Genomic DNA, 20930 nt, shown 5'->3' on the forward strand with positions numbered 1-20930 from the left:
TCTATGCAATGCAGAGGCCATCAGCATGAATTTCATTAGATTTCAGGATGCGGGGCCGATTCCCGCCGAAGAGGCGTCTGTGCATGCGCAGTGGCCCCACACTGTCTGCCTCCCGATTGCTGGCCAGCCCAGGACCCCGCAGTGCTGTCCCCCCCCCCCCCCCACCCCACAGCCCAATCGTGCAGCTCCCCCCTGACCATTCTTAGCACACCCCTCCGGTCCCAGAGTGCCCTGAACACCAGCCCCTCTTACCCTCCCCCTCTCCCCCCCCCCCCCCCCCCCCAACCAGGCCTTCCTCCTGCCCCTGTCGATCCCCATGCAGAGTGACAGTGGGACCCCACACCAGGGCCTGTCCCCCATAGGACCCACCCTTTGGCACTACACTATGCCCAATAGGCAGAGTCAAGGTGCCCCCTGGGCATGGGCACTTTGCCTCTTGGGCAGTGCCACAGGACACAGGTTGACACTGCCAGGCTGTCATAGGGCACCACTGCCTGACTCCCTGGGAGTCCCCGATTGCCCCCCCCCCCTTTCACTCCAGCAGGGTCGTCCCGATAAGTTCCCCGAAAGTGGGGATCTACTATCCCCACCGGAGTGAAATACTCTGGGGGGGGATGGTAGGGGCTAGCAGACCCGGAGAATTCAGTCCCGGGCCTGCTAATTACATTAAAACAGATTTAAATTGTATTAAGATTACTTACCAGGTCTTACCGCCGGTTTCTAGTGCAGATCTAATAGTGCCAGAAATCTGGCGCTGGAAGATGCGCTCGCAGTGGGAACGCATGCGCAAATCCTGTGCCTGCCTGAGCGTGAGATTCTCCCACCCCACTGCATTAGACAATTAGCGCGACGGGGTGGGAGAATTGCCCCCTGCACCTTTTTCAACTAAACAGGGGCTTGGGGCACAGCTCATTTCCAATGCCACAAAATGCCTAATCAGAGTTGACCTGCCTGGCTTGAATTTGAACAAAACTGAGTAGTCAACTGTTCTGTGCTATGCTGTCCAAAGCAACGCCTCCACCAGTCAGAGTTCACTTTCCAATCAATCAGTGCTCTCTTCTCATGCAGAATAAATTGTTGTTGCCCTATTATGGTTGTAAAATTCTTGCAAGCTATCCTGATGAATTCAAGATGAAAAGCTTTGATAGCATGTCTCTTTTTTTCAGCCATATTCCATTTCTGCATTACCAAAAGACTATTCGAAAATAGAAAGTAAATCACTAAAACAGCAACCTATCCTGATGCCTAAACTGTTTGGAAATTAAATTATGGTCTCATGAGCAGGATTAGAGACACATACCATTTAGGCTGCAGTAACGAAGGACAGATTTGTTTACAATTTTAGCCATATGCATCATCCTTGGCTCCCTCACGTACATGTGGAAACTTTCCCATCTGCACATGTTTCAGGTTTCTTAAAGGGAAAATTCATAACGTGCTAATATATAGTGCCCTCCATAATCTCAGGACATCCTCAAGCAAGTACTTTGGAAGTGTAGCTAATTTTCACACAGCAGGACCCCTGCTAACCCAATGAAATAAATGATCAGACAGTTTATCTAGGTGCTATTGTTTGAGGGATAAATGTTGGTCAGGATGCTTGTCTTGTTCTTGTTCAAATAATGACGCAGTGCTTTTACATCCACTTGTGAGGGTAGGCAAGTGCACAAGTCATTTCACATGAAAGATGATGCCACCACAGCATTTCCTCAGTATTGCACTGAACTGTAAGCCTGCATTATGTAATAAAATAGGGCACATGCCACACACGAAAATGCCAGCACTGAGCCAAGGTTAGCAAGTAGCTCCAGTGAAGATTTTGTGGTGACCAGTAGAGATCGTGTCATTTTTCTGCATCATGGTGACATCTTTGTGATCATTTTTGAATGCACTTCACATTAGGAAGTGTCTGTTTCTTTTAAAAAGACATGGGAAACAAAATTTGAATGGCAAGTCATTCAGTTTTCCATTTATCATCGTAACATTTGCCTACCATCTGTTAACTGAGTGCAATAATAAGCTGAGCTATTTCCTATTTGTTTTTAAAAATTTATTTTCTTTGCTTGCCAATTTCCTCCTTGCCAAAGGTAACTCTTAAGGTTAGGTATTATTTTCTGGCTTCTTATCACCTGCTGGCAACGTAACCAAATGGCCATCCTTCATACGTGAACTGAAATAGTAAATATCAGCAGACAATTTAATTACGAGGGACCATCACACCATCTGGACTGCTCAGATACTGGATGCCTGCCAAAGAACATTGATTTGATTCCAACCTCCCATCATCAGCATATTCACTTTGATCACCCTTACTCGGATGAAGGCCCAGTTGCCACTCTTTTCCACCTCTCTGGTTGTTCATCCATGAACATCTAGTCTAGCCCTTGCTAGATTATCAGAGCAGGTACCAGTAACCTCTGATGATCAGCATGGTGAACAAACCAGTGCACTGTAACATTTGCGAGTGTATTACTACCTCCTGCTGGCTATAGGATGGATACTTATCACGCTCATGGAACTGAGAATCCACCAATAGGAGGTGATGAGCTTCAGCAGCAGCATCTTGTTTCTCTGAAACTCAACCCATGAGTCCACATCTCAAACCAGGCCTTATGATTGGGTTTCCCAATGGGCTTTTCCGCATGCACGTGGGGGAGCAGCAAGTATGGCATGTTTTTATCTGATTTGTTCATGAGAAGTGGGCATCACCGACAATGCCCATCTTTAATTGCCATTATAAAGGTGCCAATGACTTGTCTTCTTAAACTGCTGCAGTTTGTGTGGTGTAGTGCACTCACAGTGCTGTTAGAACCATTGCATCACAGAACCATAGAATCACTACAGTGCACAAAGAGGGCCCATTAGTCTGCACTGACTCTCTAAAAGAGCATCCCACCCAGGCCCTCCCCTCCAACCTATCCCTATCCCCTTCATATTTACCATGGCTAATCAACCTAACCTACACATCTTTGAACACTAAGGAGCACTTTAGTACAGTCAATCCATCTAACCTCTACGTCTTTGGACTTCGGATTTAGTAAATAAGTTTAGTAATCCTTTATGTTCCAGGACCCAATGATGATGATGGAATGATGCTATAGTTCAAGTCAAGATGACATGTGACTTGTCCTTGCAAATGGTAGTATTCCAATGCACCTGTTGCCCTTGTCCATCTGGATAATAGTGATCACAGGCTTGGGAACTGCTGTCAAAGAAGCCTTGGTGAATTATTGCAGTGAACCATATGGATGGTAAACTCTGCAGCTGCTGTATGCCAGTCGTGAAGGGAGTGAATATTTAAGGTGGTGGATGGGGACCCAATCAAATGGACAACTTTGGCCCAGATGATGTTGACTTTTTTGACTGTTGTTGGAATTGCACTCATCCAGGCAAATGGAGACCATTCCATCACACTCGAAATTATGATTTGTAAATGCTGGCAGGCTTTCGGGAGTCGAACAGTGAGTTACTTGCTGCAGCATCCCGAGCCAGAACTGATGCAATTAAGTTTCAGGTCAGTGATGACTGTCAGGATGTTGATGTTGGTTCGGCAATGATAATGCCATCAGATATCAAGGGAGGTTATTCGACTCTCTTGTTGCAGATTGCCTAACACTTATGCGGTATAAATATTATTTGCCGTTTACCAATCGAAACTTGAATGTTCTTGTGGTTTGCTGCATGTGGCCACAGTTGGCTTCTTTGTCTGGGAAGTTGTGAATGGAACTGAACACTGTGCAATCATCAGAAAAATGACCTCTTCTGATCTTACGATGGAGGGATGGACATTGATAAAGAAGCTGAAGGTGGCTGAGACTATGACAGTATCCTGAGGCACTTCTTCAGCAATTTACTGGATTTGAAATGATTGATCTCCAACAACTACAGCCATCTTACTTTCTGTTAGGTATGACTCTAGCCAATGGAGAGTTTTCCTGCTGGTTCTCATTGACTTCAGTATGTTGGTGAGGAGGACTGCGCAGTTGTCATTTCTGGTGTTTAGGTGGATGCTGCGTGATCTGTCCCATTTTATTCCTTAATGACTTTTCTGTTGTAGATTGATACTGAGTAGCTGGCTGGGCCCTTTCAGAGGGCATTTCAAGCCAGCCACATTGCTGTGTGTCTGGAGTCACATGTAGGCCGGACCTGGTAAGGATGGCAGATTTCCTTCACTGGAGGATGGACATTAGTGAACTAGATGGGTTTTTACAACAATTCACAACTGTTTCATACTCCCCATTACTGAGACTAGCATTTTAATTCCAGAATTATTAAATGAGTTTAAATTTTACCGGCTGCCATGCTGGGATTTGAACCCATGTCTCCAGAGCATTAGCCTAGGCCTCTGGATTGCTAATCCAGTGACATTACCACTCTTCCACCTCTTGTATTAGTTGCAATGTCCCTGACACTGATGTTGGCTATTTTACCAACTATGGTTCAGTTGCTTCAATTCTGCCCCACGCCCCTACCCTCCATTCCTCTAAAAAAAAACAGGCCAAATTTTGACGTCAGTAGGAATTGTGGGTGTTCCCCACTGGCGCAGGCAGCGTCTTTCAGGTGGGACTATTGAAAGATGCTACCAGGCTCATTTCAAACAACCTGCCAGCCACCTTGGCTGTCCCGAGATTGGACCACCATTTTTAAAGGACACCCCAATCTCCGTGCTCAGTGACAGGTCCCCCACCCAGAAAAAAATAAATGGTGGTCCCATATTGACCAGCAGAGCACCACCAAAGAGAGGCATCCTCCCCTCCACAAATAATGCGTATTGCCCCCACGCAGTGCAGGCCTGAAGCTGACCCAACTCCCCCAGGCCCCCGACTCAGCTCCCTTGCCCCATTCAGGTCCCCCCTCAGACCCCCAATTCAGCCTCCCTTCGGGCCACTTCACAATGTCAACCCTGCACTGCCCCCGGCACTGATACCTTGGCCTGGCGTCTTGGATCCCAAGGGGGCTCGAGGAGGAAAGTCAGGTGGCCATTTTCCCCTCTGAAGTGGTTTGGAAGTTAAACCACAAACTGTCAATCAAGCTTAGACTCGGTCAGCATTCTGTGGGGTACTTGAAGTGCATTCAAACGTGAAGGGAAATAAAAATAAACACAGGTGGCTGGAGGATGATAGAAATCCCTTGAGCTGGCAGTTGAATCTTTTATGAGGCACTACACCATAAATTTGTTACAGATCCTTGATAGGTATGTTCCTGTCAGGCAGGGAGGAAATGGCCGAGTGAGGGAACCATGGTTCACAAAAGAGGTGGAATGTCTTGTGAAAAGGAAGAGGGAAGCTTATGTAGGGATGAGGAAACAAGGTTCAGATGGCTCGATTGAGGGTTACAAGTTAGCAAGGAATGAGCTGAAAAAGGGGCTTAGGAGAGCTAGGAGGGGACATGAGAAGTCCTTGGCGGGTCGGATCAAGGAAAACCCCAAGGCTTTTTACTCTTATGTGAGGAATAAAAGAATGACCAGGGTGAGGTTAGGGCCGGTCAAGGACAGTAGTGGGAACTTGTGTATGGAGTCAGTAGAGATAGGCGAGGTGATGAATGAATACTTTTCTTCAGTGTTCACCAAGGAGAGGGGCCATGTTTTTGAGGAAGAGAAGGTGTTACAGGCTAATAGGCTGGAGGAAATAGATGTTCGGAGGGAGGATGTCTTGGCAGTTTTGAATAAACTGAAGGTCGATAAGTCCCCTGGGCCTGATGAAATGTATCCTAGGATTCTGTGGGAGGCAAGGGATGAGATTGCAGAGCCTTTGGCGTTGATCTTTGGGTCCTCGCTGTCCACGGGGATGGTGCCAGAGGACTGGAGAATGGCGAATGTTGTTCCTCTGTTTAAGAAAGGGAATAGAAATGACCCTGGTAATTATAGACCGGTTAGTCTTACTTCGGTGGTTGGTAAATTGATGGAAAGGGTCCTTAGGGATGGGATTTACGACCATTTAGAAAGATGCGGATTAATCCGAGATAGTCAGCACGGATTCGTGAAGGGCAAGTCGTGCCTCACAAATTTGATAGAATTTTTTGAGGAGGTAACTAAGTGTGTTGATGAAGGTAGGGCAGTTGATGTCATATACATGGATTTTAGTAAGGCGTTTGATAAGGTCCCCCATGGTCGGCTTATGATGAAAGTGAGGAGGTGTGGGATAGAGGGAAAGTTGGCCGATTGGATAGGTAACTGGCTGTCTGACCGAAGACAGAGGGTGGTGGTCGATGGAAAATTTTCGGATTGGAGGCAGGTTGCTAGCGGTGTGCCGCAGGGATCAGTGCTTGGTCCTCTGCTCTTTGTGATTTTTATTAATGACTTAGAGGAGGGGGCTGAAGGGTGGATCAGTAAATTTGCTGATGACACCAAGATTGGTGGAGTAGTGGATGAGGTGGAGGGCTGTTGTAGGCTGCAAAGAGACATAGATAGGATGCAAAGCTGGGCTGAAAAATGGCAAATGGAGTTTAACCCTGATAAATGTGAGGTGATTCATTTTGGTAGGACAAATTTAAATGTGGATTACAGGGTCAAAGGTAGGGTTCTGAAGACTGTGGAGGAACAGAGAGATCTTGGGGTTCATATCCACAGATCTCTAAAGGTTGCCAGTCAAGTGGATAGAGCTGTGAAGAAGGCCTATAGTGTGTTAGCTTTTATTAACAGGGGGTTGGAGTTTAAGAGCCGTGGGGTTATGCTGCAACTGTACAGGACCTTGGTGAGACCACATTTGGAATATTGTGTGCAGTTCTGGTCACCTCACTATAAGAAGGATGTGGAAGCGCTGGAAAGAGTGCAGAGGAGATTTACCAGGATGCTGCCTGGTTTGGAGGGTAGGTCATATGAGGAAAGGTTGAGGGAGCTAGGGCTGTTCTCTCTGGAGCGGAGGAGGCTGAGGGGAGACTTAATAGAGGTGTATAAAATGATGAAGGGGATAGATAGAGTGAACGTTCAAAGACTATTTCCTCGGGTGGATGGAGCTATTACAAGGGGGCATAACTATAGGGTTCGTGGTGGGAGATACAGGACGGATATCAGAGGTAGGTTCTTTACGCAGAGAGTGGTTGGGGTGTGGAATGGACTGCCTGCAGTGATAGTGGAGTCAGACACTTTAGAAAAATTTAAGCGGTTATTGGATAGGCACATGGAGCACACCAGGATGATAGGGAGTGGGATAGCTTGATCTTGGTTTCAGATAAAGCTCGGCACAACATCGTGGGCCGAAGGGCCTGTTCTGTGCTGTACTGTTCTATGTTCTATGTTCTATCAAAGGCTCCAAATGCAATGGAGAGGCTTTCAAAGATCTCAGCTTGCTAGGAAGCTACAAACCAATGCTATGTGTAAACATTGGGGCTGAGTGCACAGCTGGGCAGACTGGAAACCAGCTACCCCCAAGGTGAAATTGACATTTCCTGTCTGTCAGAAGACTTTAAAGGGGTCTGCTCACACCTGTAGCTTCTGACAGGGAGACAAGAAAATCTCTGCTGCACAATGGAGTGCTGCAATGATTTCAAGTCCTGCCAGGTGACTAGGGGGCATGGAGATTAAAGTGACTTGACCACTTGAGAATTTGCACAGCTGATGGGCAGGAATGCAGAAATTGATCACAGGGCTGCCTGAAATTACCATGCCAGGGTGATCTTCAGGTCTGCCAGGGCTAGAAGGGGCAGTCCAGCCACAACACCCCCAATCAAGCAGAGAATGGTGAGATCAACCCCTTGCCCCCAGCCTGGGACCACCCAACCCCCAGGACCCTTGAGGAACCTGTCCTCTACAGCAGCAGAGGGATAAATGGCCACTGGACCTAGGCCAGAGTGTCAGTGTCAGGGTGCCAGGGGACAGTGCACTGTTGACACTGCCAGGGTGCATAGCCTGAAGGGAGGCTAATTGGGGTGTCTGAGGGGGAAGGGGGCTGAGTGTGCATTTGGTTTGGATAAACTTCATGCCTATGTGGTGTGGGGGAGAGGACGCTTCTCATGGCTGAGCGGTTGGTGGTGTTTCCTCGATCCTCGGGTCCAACATGCCAGGCCCTCATTTGTGAAGATCTGTATGAAAACCCACTCGCTGCAGATCCCACGAGGGAGGCGTGTGAATATCAGGAGGTATTTAGATCAGGCTTCAAGCCCGCTAATTATATTTAAAGTAGTTCATTTGAATATCTAACGGGTTCCTGTCCGCTATGGGCAGGAACCGGATCGGGACTGGTGGGGTGGACCAGGGGTAGGCCGCCAAACCTGTATTTTGCCAAATGCCCAATTCTCCGGGCCATGGTGAAACTTCGCTGGGAATTAGCAAACCCGGGCAATCCCCCACCCGTAATATCTGAATAAACTAACATTGGAATTTTTATCATTCAAATTTTACATACTTGTTAACACAACTAAGTTTCAGCATAATAAGTGAACTGCACCACATTAGACTTGTGCAAGTAAGCTATTAAAAGTGGAATAAACCTCCATCTTTGGAACAAATACTGCTATTGTTTACCTTTTCTGATACAATGTCCAAACGAGATTAATTCACACTGTACATATGCAGTGTTGCCATAGAAATATTATTAAGTGGACTGTTGACTAAGTTCTAACACGTACTGTAAACTCTTCAGAATTAAATGAGTTTGTGGGAGATATCCTCGGTACGTTAGATGTAATGAAATAGTAAATGCATTCTTTTAAAAATGTTGTTACAACTGAGCTTTGCCTACCAAGGGAAGGAATTTTTCTTCACTGATCCATTAACAGTTGCTGAATCGATGTTGAGAAATTCTAGCTTGAAAACTCCATCACTTTGTCAATTTTAATGGTTCCATTAAACAACTTAAAAGTATCTCGGCACAGAATCTAGCTGAAGAAACATAAGAATTGTTGTCCTGCTTTGACCATGCTTGGCTACCTGTACTATGCCTAAGCAGAGCTGCGCTCACTGTATAGGTCACTTGCACAGAATACTGTCACTTACCAGCCTCGTTTTCTTCAGCAGATGAAGGGTGTGAAGATGAGGAAGAAGCAGAGAAACTGCAGAATGGAAAAGAAAGGAGTGAGTACATTAAAAAGTATATATAATTGGGCTGTGCTTGAGCATTTTCCATGTTTAGTTGTTTTTAAAATGTTTTATTAACTTGGTGTTCTGTGGAAATGTCGACATTCAACAAAGAAAAGCAGTCTGTACTAATGAGCAGGTACCAGCAGGGAAAAGGTGAAGAATGCCTAACCATATCTGGATTGCTTAGTTCTAGACTAGAACAATTATCAGCATAGAAAGAGACTATCCAGCCAATGTCCGTGCCAACTCTTTGTTGGAGCATAAATGCAAAAGACAAATGGGCTTTTATCCATCTTCAACCTCAAGTGCCGAGTTGGATCATCCTCCTGGGCTCCCCACCATCCCAGAAGCCAGTTGCTCCTCAGCCTATTCGATTCACTCCTCATGCACTGGATACAGCAAACCCTCAAAACATATAGCCATTTGTTAGTGCTTCAGAATTAGCTGTGTTCCTAGCGCAGCTATTACCCTGCAGCAACAATACCCAACAAAGTGGAAAATTGCCAGGTATGTTCTATCCACAAACGCAAGACAGATCCAACCCGGCCAACTGTCACCCCATCTACAGAATGAGTCTACACTCATTCATCAGCAAAGTAATGGATGGTTTTATTCCTTCACAGGGTGTATGTATCACTGGCTAGGCCAGCATTTATTGTCCATCCCTAATTACCCTTGAGAAGTTGGTAATAAGCTGCCTCCTTGAATCAGTGCAGGCCATCTGATGTAGGTACGCTCACAGTCCTGGTTAGAAAGGGAGTTCCAGGATTTTGACCCAGTGACAGTGAAGGAATGACAATATAGCTTCAAGTCAGGATGGTGTGTGGCTTCGAGGGGAACTTGCAGGTGGTGGTGTTCCCATGCATCTATTGCCCTTGTCCTGCTTGGTGGCCAAGGTTTGTTTGCAAGGTGTTGTACTAGTCTGGGACAGCTCTCCCAATTTTTGGCAATAGCTCCCAGATGTTATTAAGAAGGATTTGTCAGGTTGCGCCAATGTTAATGCCAGGTAATCCGATTTTCTTTTCTTTTTGACTTTACTGTAGCGGCTTAGTACAACTGAGTGATTTACTAGGTCATCTCAGAGGGCAGTCAAGAGGGCACATACTGTGGGTCTGGAGTCACCTGTAGGCCAGGCCAGGTAAGGGCAGCAGATTCCCTTCTCTACATTGAAAGGACATTTGTGAACCACACTATGCACAATAAACAATCTATGGCCTAAATATTCCTTTTAGAAATCTGTGAACTTTCTGAACTTGTATTCCCAGCCCCTATTTGGAAGGCACAAAACGCTTTGGATATCGAAAATTTGATTTTCTACATTCATATTTTCTCGGAATTTATAGACTGGAATTTTGATAGTGTCACGCCCATTTTTCAAACTTAAAACTGATGCCAAAGGGTCCGCTGTGGCAGGTGGTGTGTGTGCACCCATACCACACCTGAACTGTGTTGTTGCTGTATTGGTTTGGGTTGCCCTGAAGACATCAATTTATGAGCTGGAATGATTCAGGAAACATATTATACTATTTAAATAAACATTTAAAAAAATTAAACTCTCTGTTCATTAAAATGATCAAGAATTGCCCCTGTGTGTCCCTCAAGTCTTCCTCATTTGCTTGACCACCTCGCCTGGCACTCCCATGTGGTCTCCCATAAAGTATTTCCTCGGACCTTCCATTAATGACACTCCAGCGAGGGCAGGTGGAATTTTCCCAAGCTTTGGGCAGGTCCGTTGACCTTGGGCGGGGCTTTCTGGCTTTGGGGCGAGTGCGGATGGAAAATCCTGCCCTGTGTGGATGAGCGCAAGCTGCTCTGGGATGCCTGAAAGTGTCCAATGGCCTGAAGTGGGCAATCTATGCCAGCTGGCAGTGTGGGGAGTGAGGCCATGGAGGGATTTGGAAACAAAGGTGAGAATCTTAAAAGTAGAGGTGTTGTTTGACCAGGAGCCAGTGTAGGTCAGTGAGCAAAGGGAAAATGGGCGAGTGGGACTGAGAGTCAGCTGGGATATAGGTAATAGGGTATTGAGTAACCTCGAGTTTGTGGAGGGTCGGACAGGGGTGTCCCACCGGGTGCATGTTGGAATAATCAAGTCTCACAGTAGCAAAGTCATGGTTCATAGTTTCGGCAGCAGATAAATTGAGCAGGGGCAGCAAGGATAGGAACACAGAGAAGATTAGTTTTGAGGGCAGTAGCAGAACTGCTTTGTCATAGGTGAAGCCATCAGTTTAAATCAGTTGCAAATTATTCATGAGTTGTTTTAAGTTTCACTGAATTGACCCAATGCAATGTAATCCCTCGCGTTCAGAAATGTCTACCTGTCTTGTTGCTCCATCTATTTCTGCAACATTGAAACCTTCTCTCTCCAGTAGAATTAGAATCCTTCTGAATTTCTTGAAGATGTTTCTCCATCATTTTTAGATTCTGAAAACTCTGATTAAGCACAGCTTTCTCAGTGAGAGTCTGGTGACTGAGGGACAGGCAATCTGTCCAGTCTGATTTCCACACAAGCACTAACAGAAATGTGCCATGTTCCTGCGGGATGGCTCCTCCCACTCATCCACTTGCCCAAATGCATCTCAACGACCAAACGTTGGCCAATCGATATTGGGTCTGGATTAATGGATATTGTTTTTCAGCTGAAAGAGGCTTGCACTCGAAACGTGCTTGTTCGTTTTAATTCATGGGCTTCGGTGCAGAGGGATCTGGGTGTTCTTGTGCATGAATCGCAGATAACTATTATGCAGGTACAGCAGATAATAAGGAAGGCAAATGGAATCTTGGCATTTATTGTCAAAGGAATACAATATGAAAGTAGCGTTGCCGCTACTGTACAAAACATTAGTGAGACCACACTTCGAAATTTGTGTACAGTTTTGGTCCCCTTACTTGAGAAGGGTTATAGTTGTATTGGGGCGGTTCAAAGGAGGTTCATTATATTGATTCTAGAGAGGAGGAGTTTGTCTTACAAAGAGAGATTGGGCAGTTTAGCCGACACTCCTGGACTTTAGAAGAATGAGAAGAGATCTAATTGAGGTATGCAAATGATACATGACATGATGGCACAATGGTTAGCAGTACTGCCTCACAGCACCAAGGACATGGGTTCAGTTCCAGCCTTGGGTGACTGACTGTTTGGTGTTTGCACATTCTCCTTGTGTCTTTGGGGTTCCCTCTGGTTACACCAGTTTCATCCCACAGCCCAAAAATGTGCAGGTTAGGTCGATGGGTCACGGTAAATTGCCCCTTAGCTTCCCAAGATGTCTAGGTTAGATGGATTAACCATGGGTTAGGGTGGGGTGGTGGGCCTGGATTAGATACTCTGTTAGATAGTCGGTGCAGACTCGATGAGCTGAATGGCCTCCTTTGGCATTGTAGGGATTCTATAAGAGGGACTGACAGAGTCGGCAATCGAGAACAAAAGGTCATAGTTTTAGGATAAGGAGTGGCCGATGTTTAGTGATGAGGAGAAATTATCGCAAAGGGTCGTAAGTCTGTGGAATTCACTAACCCGGAATAAATTTAAGGAAGAGGCAGACAGATTTTTAGTTAGTAAGGGTTTGAAGGACTATGGTGGATGGGCAGGAAAATGGAGTTGAATCTGAGAAGAGATAAGCCATGATTGTATTAAATGGCACAGCAGGCTCAAGGGTCTAAATTGCCTATTCCTGCTCCGAGTTATTATGATTCTTATGAGCTGCTGGCACCAATTTCACAATGTACCTGTACCCATGTGAACAGGAGATGCAACATACACCTCAGTCCCTGTGTCCCTGCTCTTGGATGCATTTGAATTTCTAGGCTAATGTATTGCACCCTTCTGTCTCTGTTCTTGCAGATATTTCAGCATCTTTTGACTGAGTGTACACTCCCACTGTTTTTTCCTTCCAAAATGCTTCATGTTACACTTCACATTAAGTTACAGTTACCATCTACCATATTTTACATCATATATTTTTCGGCTTGTCTCACAGCTTGCTGAACATTGTGTCATCATCAAATTTTGCTATGATGTTGCTTATCATTTTTGAATATCAAGAACCAAACTGGACCCAGCATTGACAAGCAGAGTATATCACAACCAATCACTAACCCTGATGCTTTGATTTTAATTTATAGTTAACTTTCCGTTCATGCCATTACATTTCCTCTTCCACCAAATGCCAATATTTTAGTCACAGCCCTGCTTGTCAAAGGCCTTCTAAAGTACATATCCTACATTCCCTTTATACGGTCAGTTAGTTCTTAAAAACATATGCAAACTTGTGAAGCAAACCTTGTTTTTATTATTTTTTTGTTGCAGACCTTGACAATAAGATCATAGAATTTTATATCCTAAAAGGAGGTGACTTGGCCTTTCATGCCTGTGCCAGTTATTTGAAAAAGCTGTCCAATTGTGTCCTACACCTTGCTATTCACCATTACCGCGTAGTTTGGCCCTCTTCAAGTACATGTCAAGTTGTCTCATGCAGTTCTAAATGTTCACTCATTTGATCCCAGATTATGGATTCTCAGAGATTGGCCAGTAGTAGTTAATTCACCAAACCTGTTGGTTCGCTACAACTTGTGTTGCCTAAAAACAAATCAGTAAAAGTCTATTAATATCACCGATCTATTTATTCGTAACTTTTTTATTTTGTGTGACTTCACAGCCTAACTGGTGCAGAATCACAAATCCAAAGCAATGCAAATATATTTTTCAGTGTAAATTCCTAAGAGGAAATGTGACAACATCTAAAATTAATTAAGATCAACTTCTAATATTGCTATTGAAATCAGGCAAGTGCATTTTTGATGGGCTCCATTATGGTGTGTGCCCAGGCTACTAATGCTTAAATATTGTTGAAACCCTTACTAATGTTTAATGTTGCTCCGTTCTCTGAACCATTAATTAGCTTGTTCCTTACCTTACATGATCTCACTTCATTCGAATTTCCAATTTATGTTCTCATAATCTAGTGCATTAGTGTAAGAGGCAGCCACAGAAGAGGTGAAAACCATTAAAGCTGCAAACTGAGGATGTTAACATTATAGTAAATAATCTGAATGCCTCTTTTCTCTCAGAATTCACAAGGGAAGACATGAGCAACATGCTCTCTTTAAATAAAGTTATCACAAATATCATCAATCACTGCACCATAAATGAGATAGGCTAAAAGGGTTCAAAACAAATAAATCCCCAAGGCCCAGTGGTATTTATTCAAGAGCTCTGAGAGCAACAAGGGTTCATCTGCTTGAGGTCTGAGCAACTCTCTTTATAATGTCACTTAAACTGGGATCAGTCAGAAAGTGTCTGTGATGACAATTTGTTTCAACGAGGTTGAACTTGTGCCGTTATATTATTTGGGTCTGTAAATAACCTCCAATAAGGGAGCTGAGATGTTCATGTAAGCTGGAGCAGAGCTGGTCAGCTTCCTGAACAGGACAAGGATATTTGTCTGGAAGAAAGAGAACTTAACCATATGGAGTTTTCAACTTTCTTTATCTTGTTACAGGTTAAATTGGAATATGGAAGGTGTAAAATAACTCAAGTAAGTAAGTTAATCATTGTTAGTGATCGCCTTTCGCTATTTTTAATCATGTTAAGTTGCAGTATTTAAAATATTAGGATAGTCATCAGAAATTAGCTTCATTTGATTTGTAACCAATAACAGACTTTAAAACTAACAAAGCTAAAGATATTGAATTCTGTTTTTTATTTGCACAAAATGTACAATTTAGATGTCGAGGCCTATTTTCAGACATGCTTTGAACTTCACACATTTTAATCAATATATTCAATATGATTTACCATAAGTCTATTTTGATATTCCACAGTAGAAGCTTGATCTCTTCCTGGTCTGAATTTGTCCCTTTTATATATTTTCTGATCTCCTTTATTCGAGTCCTTACCGACCAATCGTTCTTTGAATACCAGACACCCCCTGGTATCTTGCCCAATGGCCATTATTTATGTCTGAGCCATCAATAATGCTAGCTCATGAATTTGATTGCAGTTTCTGTTTTCTGAGCATTAACTGGGGTGTTTAACCTCCAGTATGATAGAAAGGAAACGTGCGCATTTCTGGCTGAAGGTGCACTGCCCGCCACATTGGGAAAGGAAAACAGTAGACAGTCAGAGCCACAACTGCAACAGGCGCTAGGCTATTTGCATATGCATTTAAAGCCCCTAATACCTCTATGAGGCCTGATTTCAAGATTGGTTCTCCTTGAGGCAGCCTGTGCCAACATAAGTTAGCCTCAGTAAAATCAGACCCTGCTGGCTTGCAAGGTGAATTTTTCACATTTACTTGCCAGAACAAGGAGCTGGAGAAGTGGGAATTCTCCTTTCAACCCCACATTTAACAAAACCTCAACACTATTCCAATCCCTTGACATGCTCTTCCCCCCTTCCCCCCAGCCTCCATTTCTAACATCTGATTGTCTGCCCCAGCTATTCCTAGGGTCTATAGCCACTGATCCTTCTTGCCGCTTCCTCTAGCCTGCTAATCCTCCCTCTGATCCTAACACCATCACCACCTCCCCCCCCCCCCCCAGCCCCGCCCCCCACCACCACCACCACCCCAAATCACCTTCTTCCTGGCTTCAGGTCAAAGAACAGAACAGTACAGCACAGGAAACAGGCCCTTCAACCCTCAAAGCCTCTGCCGCTCCTTGGTCCAAATAGACCATTCGTTTGTATCCCTCCATTCCCAGACTGCTCATGTGACTATCCAGGTAAGTCTTAAACGATGCCAGCGTGTCTGCCTCCACCACCCTACTTGGCAGCGCATTCCAGGCCCCCACCACTCTCTGTAAAAAACGTCCCTCTGATGTCTGAGTTATACTTCGCCCCTCTCACCTTGAGCCCGTGACCCCTTGTGATCGTCACCTTCGACCTGGGAAAAAGCTTCCCACTGTTCACCCTATCTATACCCTTCATAATTTTGTTCACCTCTATTAAGTCTCCCCTCATTCTCCGTCTTTCCAGGAGAACAAGCCCAGTTTACCCAATCTCTCCTCATAGCTAAGACCCTCCATACCAGGCAACATCCTGGTAAACCTTCTCTGCACTCTCTCTAAAGCCTCCACGTCCTTCTGTGTTTCTATACTCTTGATGGCTCTGCCATTTATTGTATAACTCTCCCCTACATTAGTTCTTCCAAAATGCATCACTTTGCATTTGCCCGGATTAAATTCCATCTGCCATTTCTCTGCCCAATTTTCCAGCCTATCTATATCCTGCTGTATTGTCTGACAATGTTCATCGCTATCCGCAAATCCAGCCATCTTTGTGTCATCTGCAAACTTGCTGATAACACCAGTTACACCTTCTTCCAAATCATTTATATATATCACAAATAGCAGAGGTCCCAGTACAGAGCCCTGCGGAACACCACTGGTCACAGACCTCCAGCCGGAAAAAGACCCTTCGACTGCTATCCTCTGTCTCCTGTGGCCAAGCCAGTTTTCTACCCATCTAGCCACCTCTCCTTGTATCCCATGAGCCTTAACCTTCTTAACCAACCTGCCATGGGGGACTTTGTCAAATGCCTCACTGAAATCCATATAGACCACATCCACGGCCCTTCCTTCGTCAACCGTTTTTGTCACTTCCTCAAAAAACTCCACCAAATTTGTAAGGCACGGCCTCCCTCTTACAAAACCATGCTGTCTGTCACTAATGAGATTGTTCCGCTCTAAAAGTGCATACGTCCTGTCTCTAAGAATCCTCTCCAAAAACTTCCCTACCACGGACGTCAAGCTCACTGACCTATAAGTACCTGGGTTATTCCTGCTACCCTTCTTAAATAACGGTACCACATTCGCTATCTTCCAATCCTCAGGGACCTCACCTGTGTCCAACGAAAAGACAAAGATTTCCGTCAGAGGCCCAGCAATTACATCTCTTGTCTCCCTGAGCAGTCTAGGATAGATGCCATCAGGCCCTGGGGATTTGTCAGTTTTAATGTCACCTAAAAAACCTAACACTTCCTCCCTTGTAATGGAGATTCTCTCTAATGGGTCAACACCTCCCTCTGAGACACTCCCAGTCAACAAGTCCCTCTCCTTTGTGAATACCGATGCAAAGTATTCACAAAGGAGATCCCCTATTCCCTTGGGTTCTAAGCATAATTCCCCTCCTTTGTCCCTGAGAGGTCCAACTTTTTCCCTGACAACTCTTTTGTTCCTAACGTATGAATAGAATGCCTTCGGGTTCTCCTTAATCCTGTCTGCCAAGAACATTTTGTGACCTCTTTTTTCCCTTCTAACTTCCCATTTGAATTCTTTCCTACTCTCTCCGTATTCCTCCAGAGCTCCATCTGTTTTCAGTTGCCTGGACCTAACGTACGCCTCTCTTTTCTTTTTGATTAGATCCTCAATTTCCCTGGTTATCCACGGCTCTCGAATCCTACCTTTCCTATCATTCCTTTTTACAGGCACATGCCTGTCCTGCAGCCTTATCAACTGTTCCTTAAAAGACTCCCACATGCCAGACGTGGACTTACCCCCGAACAGCCTCTCCCAATCAACGACCACTAATTCCTGCCTAATCCGGCTATAGTTAACCTTCCCCAATTTAGCACCCTACCCTTAGGACAACACTCGTCCTTGTCCATTACTATCCTAAAGTTAACAGAGTTGTGGTCACTATTTGCCACATGTTCCCCAACCGAAACTTTGACGACCTGACCGGGCTCATTTCCCAGAACTAGATCCAGTATAGCCCCCTCTCTAGTTGGGCTATCTACATACTGTTCCAAAGAACCTTCCAGTACGCATTTTACAAATTCCTCCCCGTCCAGACCCCCAGCTCTAAACACTTTCCAGTCTATACCAGGGAAATTGAAGTCTCCCACTACAACAACCCTATTTTTTCTGCACATATCCAGAATCTCCTGACATATCCGTTCCTCCACTTCCCGTGGGCTGTTGAAAACCATATCCTTGAAAACCATGCTGATGTCAGCGCAGCCTGCTCTTGGTCTCTTCATCAGCAGGCTGTTGGTGCCATCACAGCTCCATCCGAACAAGGCCCAAAGCCCAGTATCAGTGGCCTCACCATTCAGGGAAACGGGCCATTTGCAAAAGTGCAGCCTTTCATATTTCTATGCCATTGCCTTCAGGATCATAACAGCCTATTCCAATCCTATTTTTGCTTTACGTCTATAAGTAACAACCATTAGAGATCGTATTGAGCCACTTCCCTAGTTTGTGGAACTTAAGTGAATTCGTCCTTACCACCGTCACCTATGGCTGAGATCAGCTAACTCTGCATTGAATAGGGATATCATTTAGGGCTTTCCTGGTGTAAAGGACTCAGGTACTCACTGGATAAGCTCAGAGCATTGACACTGTCTCATGCTTTGAGGTTTATTGAACTGTTAAATGTCAGGATTCTACCACCCTGGAAGACAATTGCATCATTGTTAACCCATGTTTATTATTGCAGTATTATTGTATATCAAGTTAACAATTGACAAATGTTTTTTTTCTTGGCTTCTTCTCCCCACCATTATATATTGCAGGCACAGTGACTATACAAAGAAATCAATCATACTTGACTTTTGTTGATCCATTTGGACCACACTTCTTTCAGCTATTGAAGACACCATTATGTGAATGTAAAAGACAACAAAAACAGAAACATCCTTTTGCTGAAAAATAAACTTTCTTGTTCTGCTCATTGAAGGGCTTTGGCACAGGAACACATTCATACTTGTCTTCTCGAACCGTGCATGCTTTATTTTCATCTTGAGCAAATTCTTACTGTTTTCATCATTACAGATTTGTTGTAAGACTCGTGATCTTGTTTTTTGTTACGTATAAAAATGAAAGCTTTGCCAACTCAATGTTGGCAACTTAAGTAAATTAACTACTGAAACAGTGGTATTAATATTGTGTCTTTTGCTGCTATATTTTTCATATCTGTCCTCTGACAATTTATACTTTGAATTTGCCCTTTAATGCTTGGTGTGTACGGTGGGTTTTTTTAAATTTAAGAATGACGAGGACATATATTAAGGTAATTCTTTTGAGCATTACCTAAGCCAGCTGGTAACATTTATTTCCTCAGCAGTGTTGTCCTTGCCATTTCCTAATTTGTGTTTTGAGTTCAAATCCATTTCTATGTGAATGCTTCCTTCTATTGATGTCTTAATCCATTACTCAGTGAAAGTCAGCCCTAAGCATGATCCTTCCTGAATTCATTGGTTTCTGTGCTCAGATTGAGAATGGAGGATGCCGAGTGCGCAAGTGTCAGACTTGGAAAGTGCTTAAATTACTTGCTGTTCGTGAGGAATTCTTTGAAATTGTCAAAACTAAATTAAATGATTTGTACTCTAACCTAATAGAGATAATACCCAAACTACACCTTGAACAAAACACGATCCTGTTATGCAGCAATCAAGCTGAAAGAGAAAGCCGAAACAGATTGGAAATGGAGAAATTCTCTTGAAAAACATAATCAAATGTTAAAATACCACTTGGACAATCCAGACCACTCCACAGGCAGTGTCCAATCCTCTTTATATAGAGAATTGGCAATGGCCTCGTGGTATTATCCAGAAACTCAGCTCATGCTCTGGGGACCCGGGTTCGAATCCCACCATGGCAGATGATGGAATTTGAATTTCATGAAAAGTATCTGGAGTTAAGAATCGACTGATGACCATGCAACCATTGTCGGAAAAACCCATCTGGTTCACTAAATGTCCTTCAGGGAAGGAAATCTGTCATTCTTACCCGGTCTAGGCCTACATGTGGCTCCAGAGCCACAGCAATGTGGTTGACTGTCAACTGCCCTCAGATCAAGGGCAACTAGGGATGGGCAATAAATGCTGGCCAGCCAGCAGAACCCAGATCCCATGAATGAATTTTTAAAAAACTATCCAACTCTTATAATGTGTGAGAACGTAAGAAATAGGAGCAGGAGAAGACAATACAGCCTGTCAACCCTGCTCGGCCATTCAATATCATCATGGCTGACTTTGGGCTTCAATTCCACTTTCCCGCTCATTCCCCCTCTCCCTTGATTCCCTGAGACCAAAAGTCAGCCTATCTCAGCCATACATGTGCTTAATTATGGCACATCCATAATCCTCATGAGTAAAGAATGCCAAAGATTCACAACCCTTTGAGTAAAGAAATTTCTCGTCAACTCAGTCCTAAGTGATCGGCCCCTTATCCTGAGACTGTACCCACTTTGTTCGAGATTCCCCAGTGAGGAGGAACAACGGGTCAGTATTTACCCTGTCAATCCCCTTCATATTCTTCAATGCTTCAATGCAATTACCTCATTCTTCTAAACACCAGAGAATATTGACCAAATTTATTCATTACTAACTCAATATTGACCCAATTCACCCACCCACTCTGTCACCCACCTTGTCACTCACACATTCACTTCAACTACTCAATCACCCATCCACCCAATTACTGTAGGACTTGAGACCTTGACAGACGGACCTGAATAGAGCAGCTATTATTGTGAAAATGGGGTGTGGCCTGTCTTTGTTTGCCTGCTCTTGCGCTCGACAATCTTCACTGCGAATGTCTGTGCTGACTCATCGATGCCTCAGCCAAGATCTGAAACGCCGACTAAACAAAAATAACAAAATGGTTGGGTTGCAGAAATGGGTGGAGTCAGAGCATGCCGCATTGATGTTGACTGGTAGATCTGGACCAATGTTTCACATGGCAGTCATATTTTTCTGTCTAAAATCTTGTTTTTAACATCATAAGTGCCATTCCAAGCCAGATGGTCATTCAAGTTGTTTTTAAAGCTGTAACTGAAACATTACTTAATGCTTGAATTGGGCGTCCTTACTGGGTGTCATAACTTTGGAGGGAAAAATGTCTTGTAATCTCAAATGTTGGTTGAGACTTGTTAGTTTGATACTCATGCTCTCTAATCCTATGCTCCTTGTCCAGGTTC

The 20930-nt window shown here is 44.3% G+C and overlaps 1 protein-coding gene across 4 annotated transcripts in view; it reads left to right on the forward strand.

Annotated features, from left to right (window-relative positions):
- The window catches only part of dtnba (dystrobrevin, beta a), a 279394-nt gene extending 260497 nt beyond the window's left edge, over window positions 1–18897 (forward strand). The window contains exons 11-13 of one of the 4 annotated variants that reach the window (XM_078213018.1): window positions 8951–9010; window positions 14509–14544; window positions 18523–18897. In XM_078213018.1, the coding sequence (XP_078069144.1) occupies window positions 8951–9010; window positions 14509–14513 (65 nt within the window). In that variant the 3' untranslated portion in view covers window positions 14514–14544; window positions 18523–18897. The remainder of the gene's footprint in view (window positions 1–8950; window positions 9011–14508; window positions 14545–18522) is intronic. The other 3 variants (XM_078213019.1, XM_078213016.1, XM_078213017.1) reach the window with 3 other exon arrangements.
- The last annotated feature ends 2033 nt before the right edge of the window (window positions 18898–20930 follow it).

The sequence above is a fragment of the Mustelus asterias genome, chromosome 5 (genome assembly GCF_964213995.1).
Source record: "Mustelus asterias chromosome 5, sMusAst1.hap1.1, whole genome shotgun sequence".
Lineage (NCBI taxonomy): Eukaryota > Metazoa > Chordata > Chondrichthyes > Carcharhiniformes > Triakidae > Mustelus > Mustelus asterias.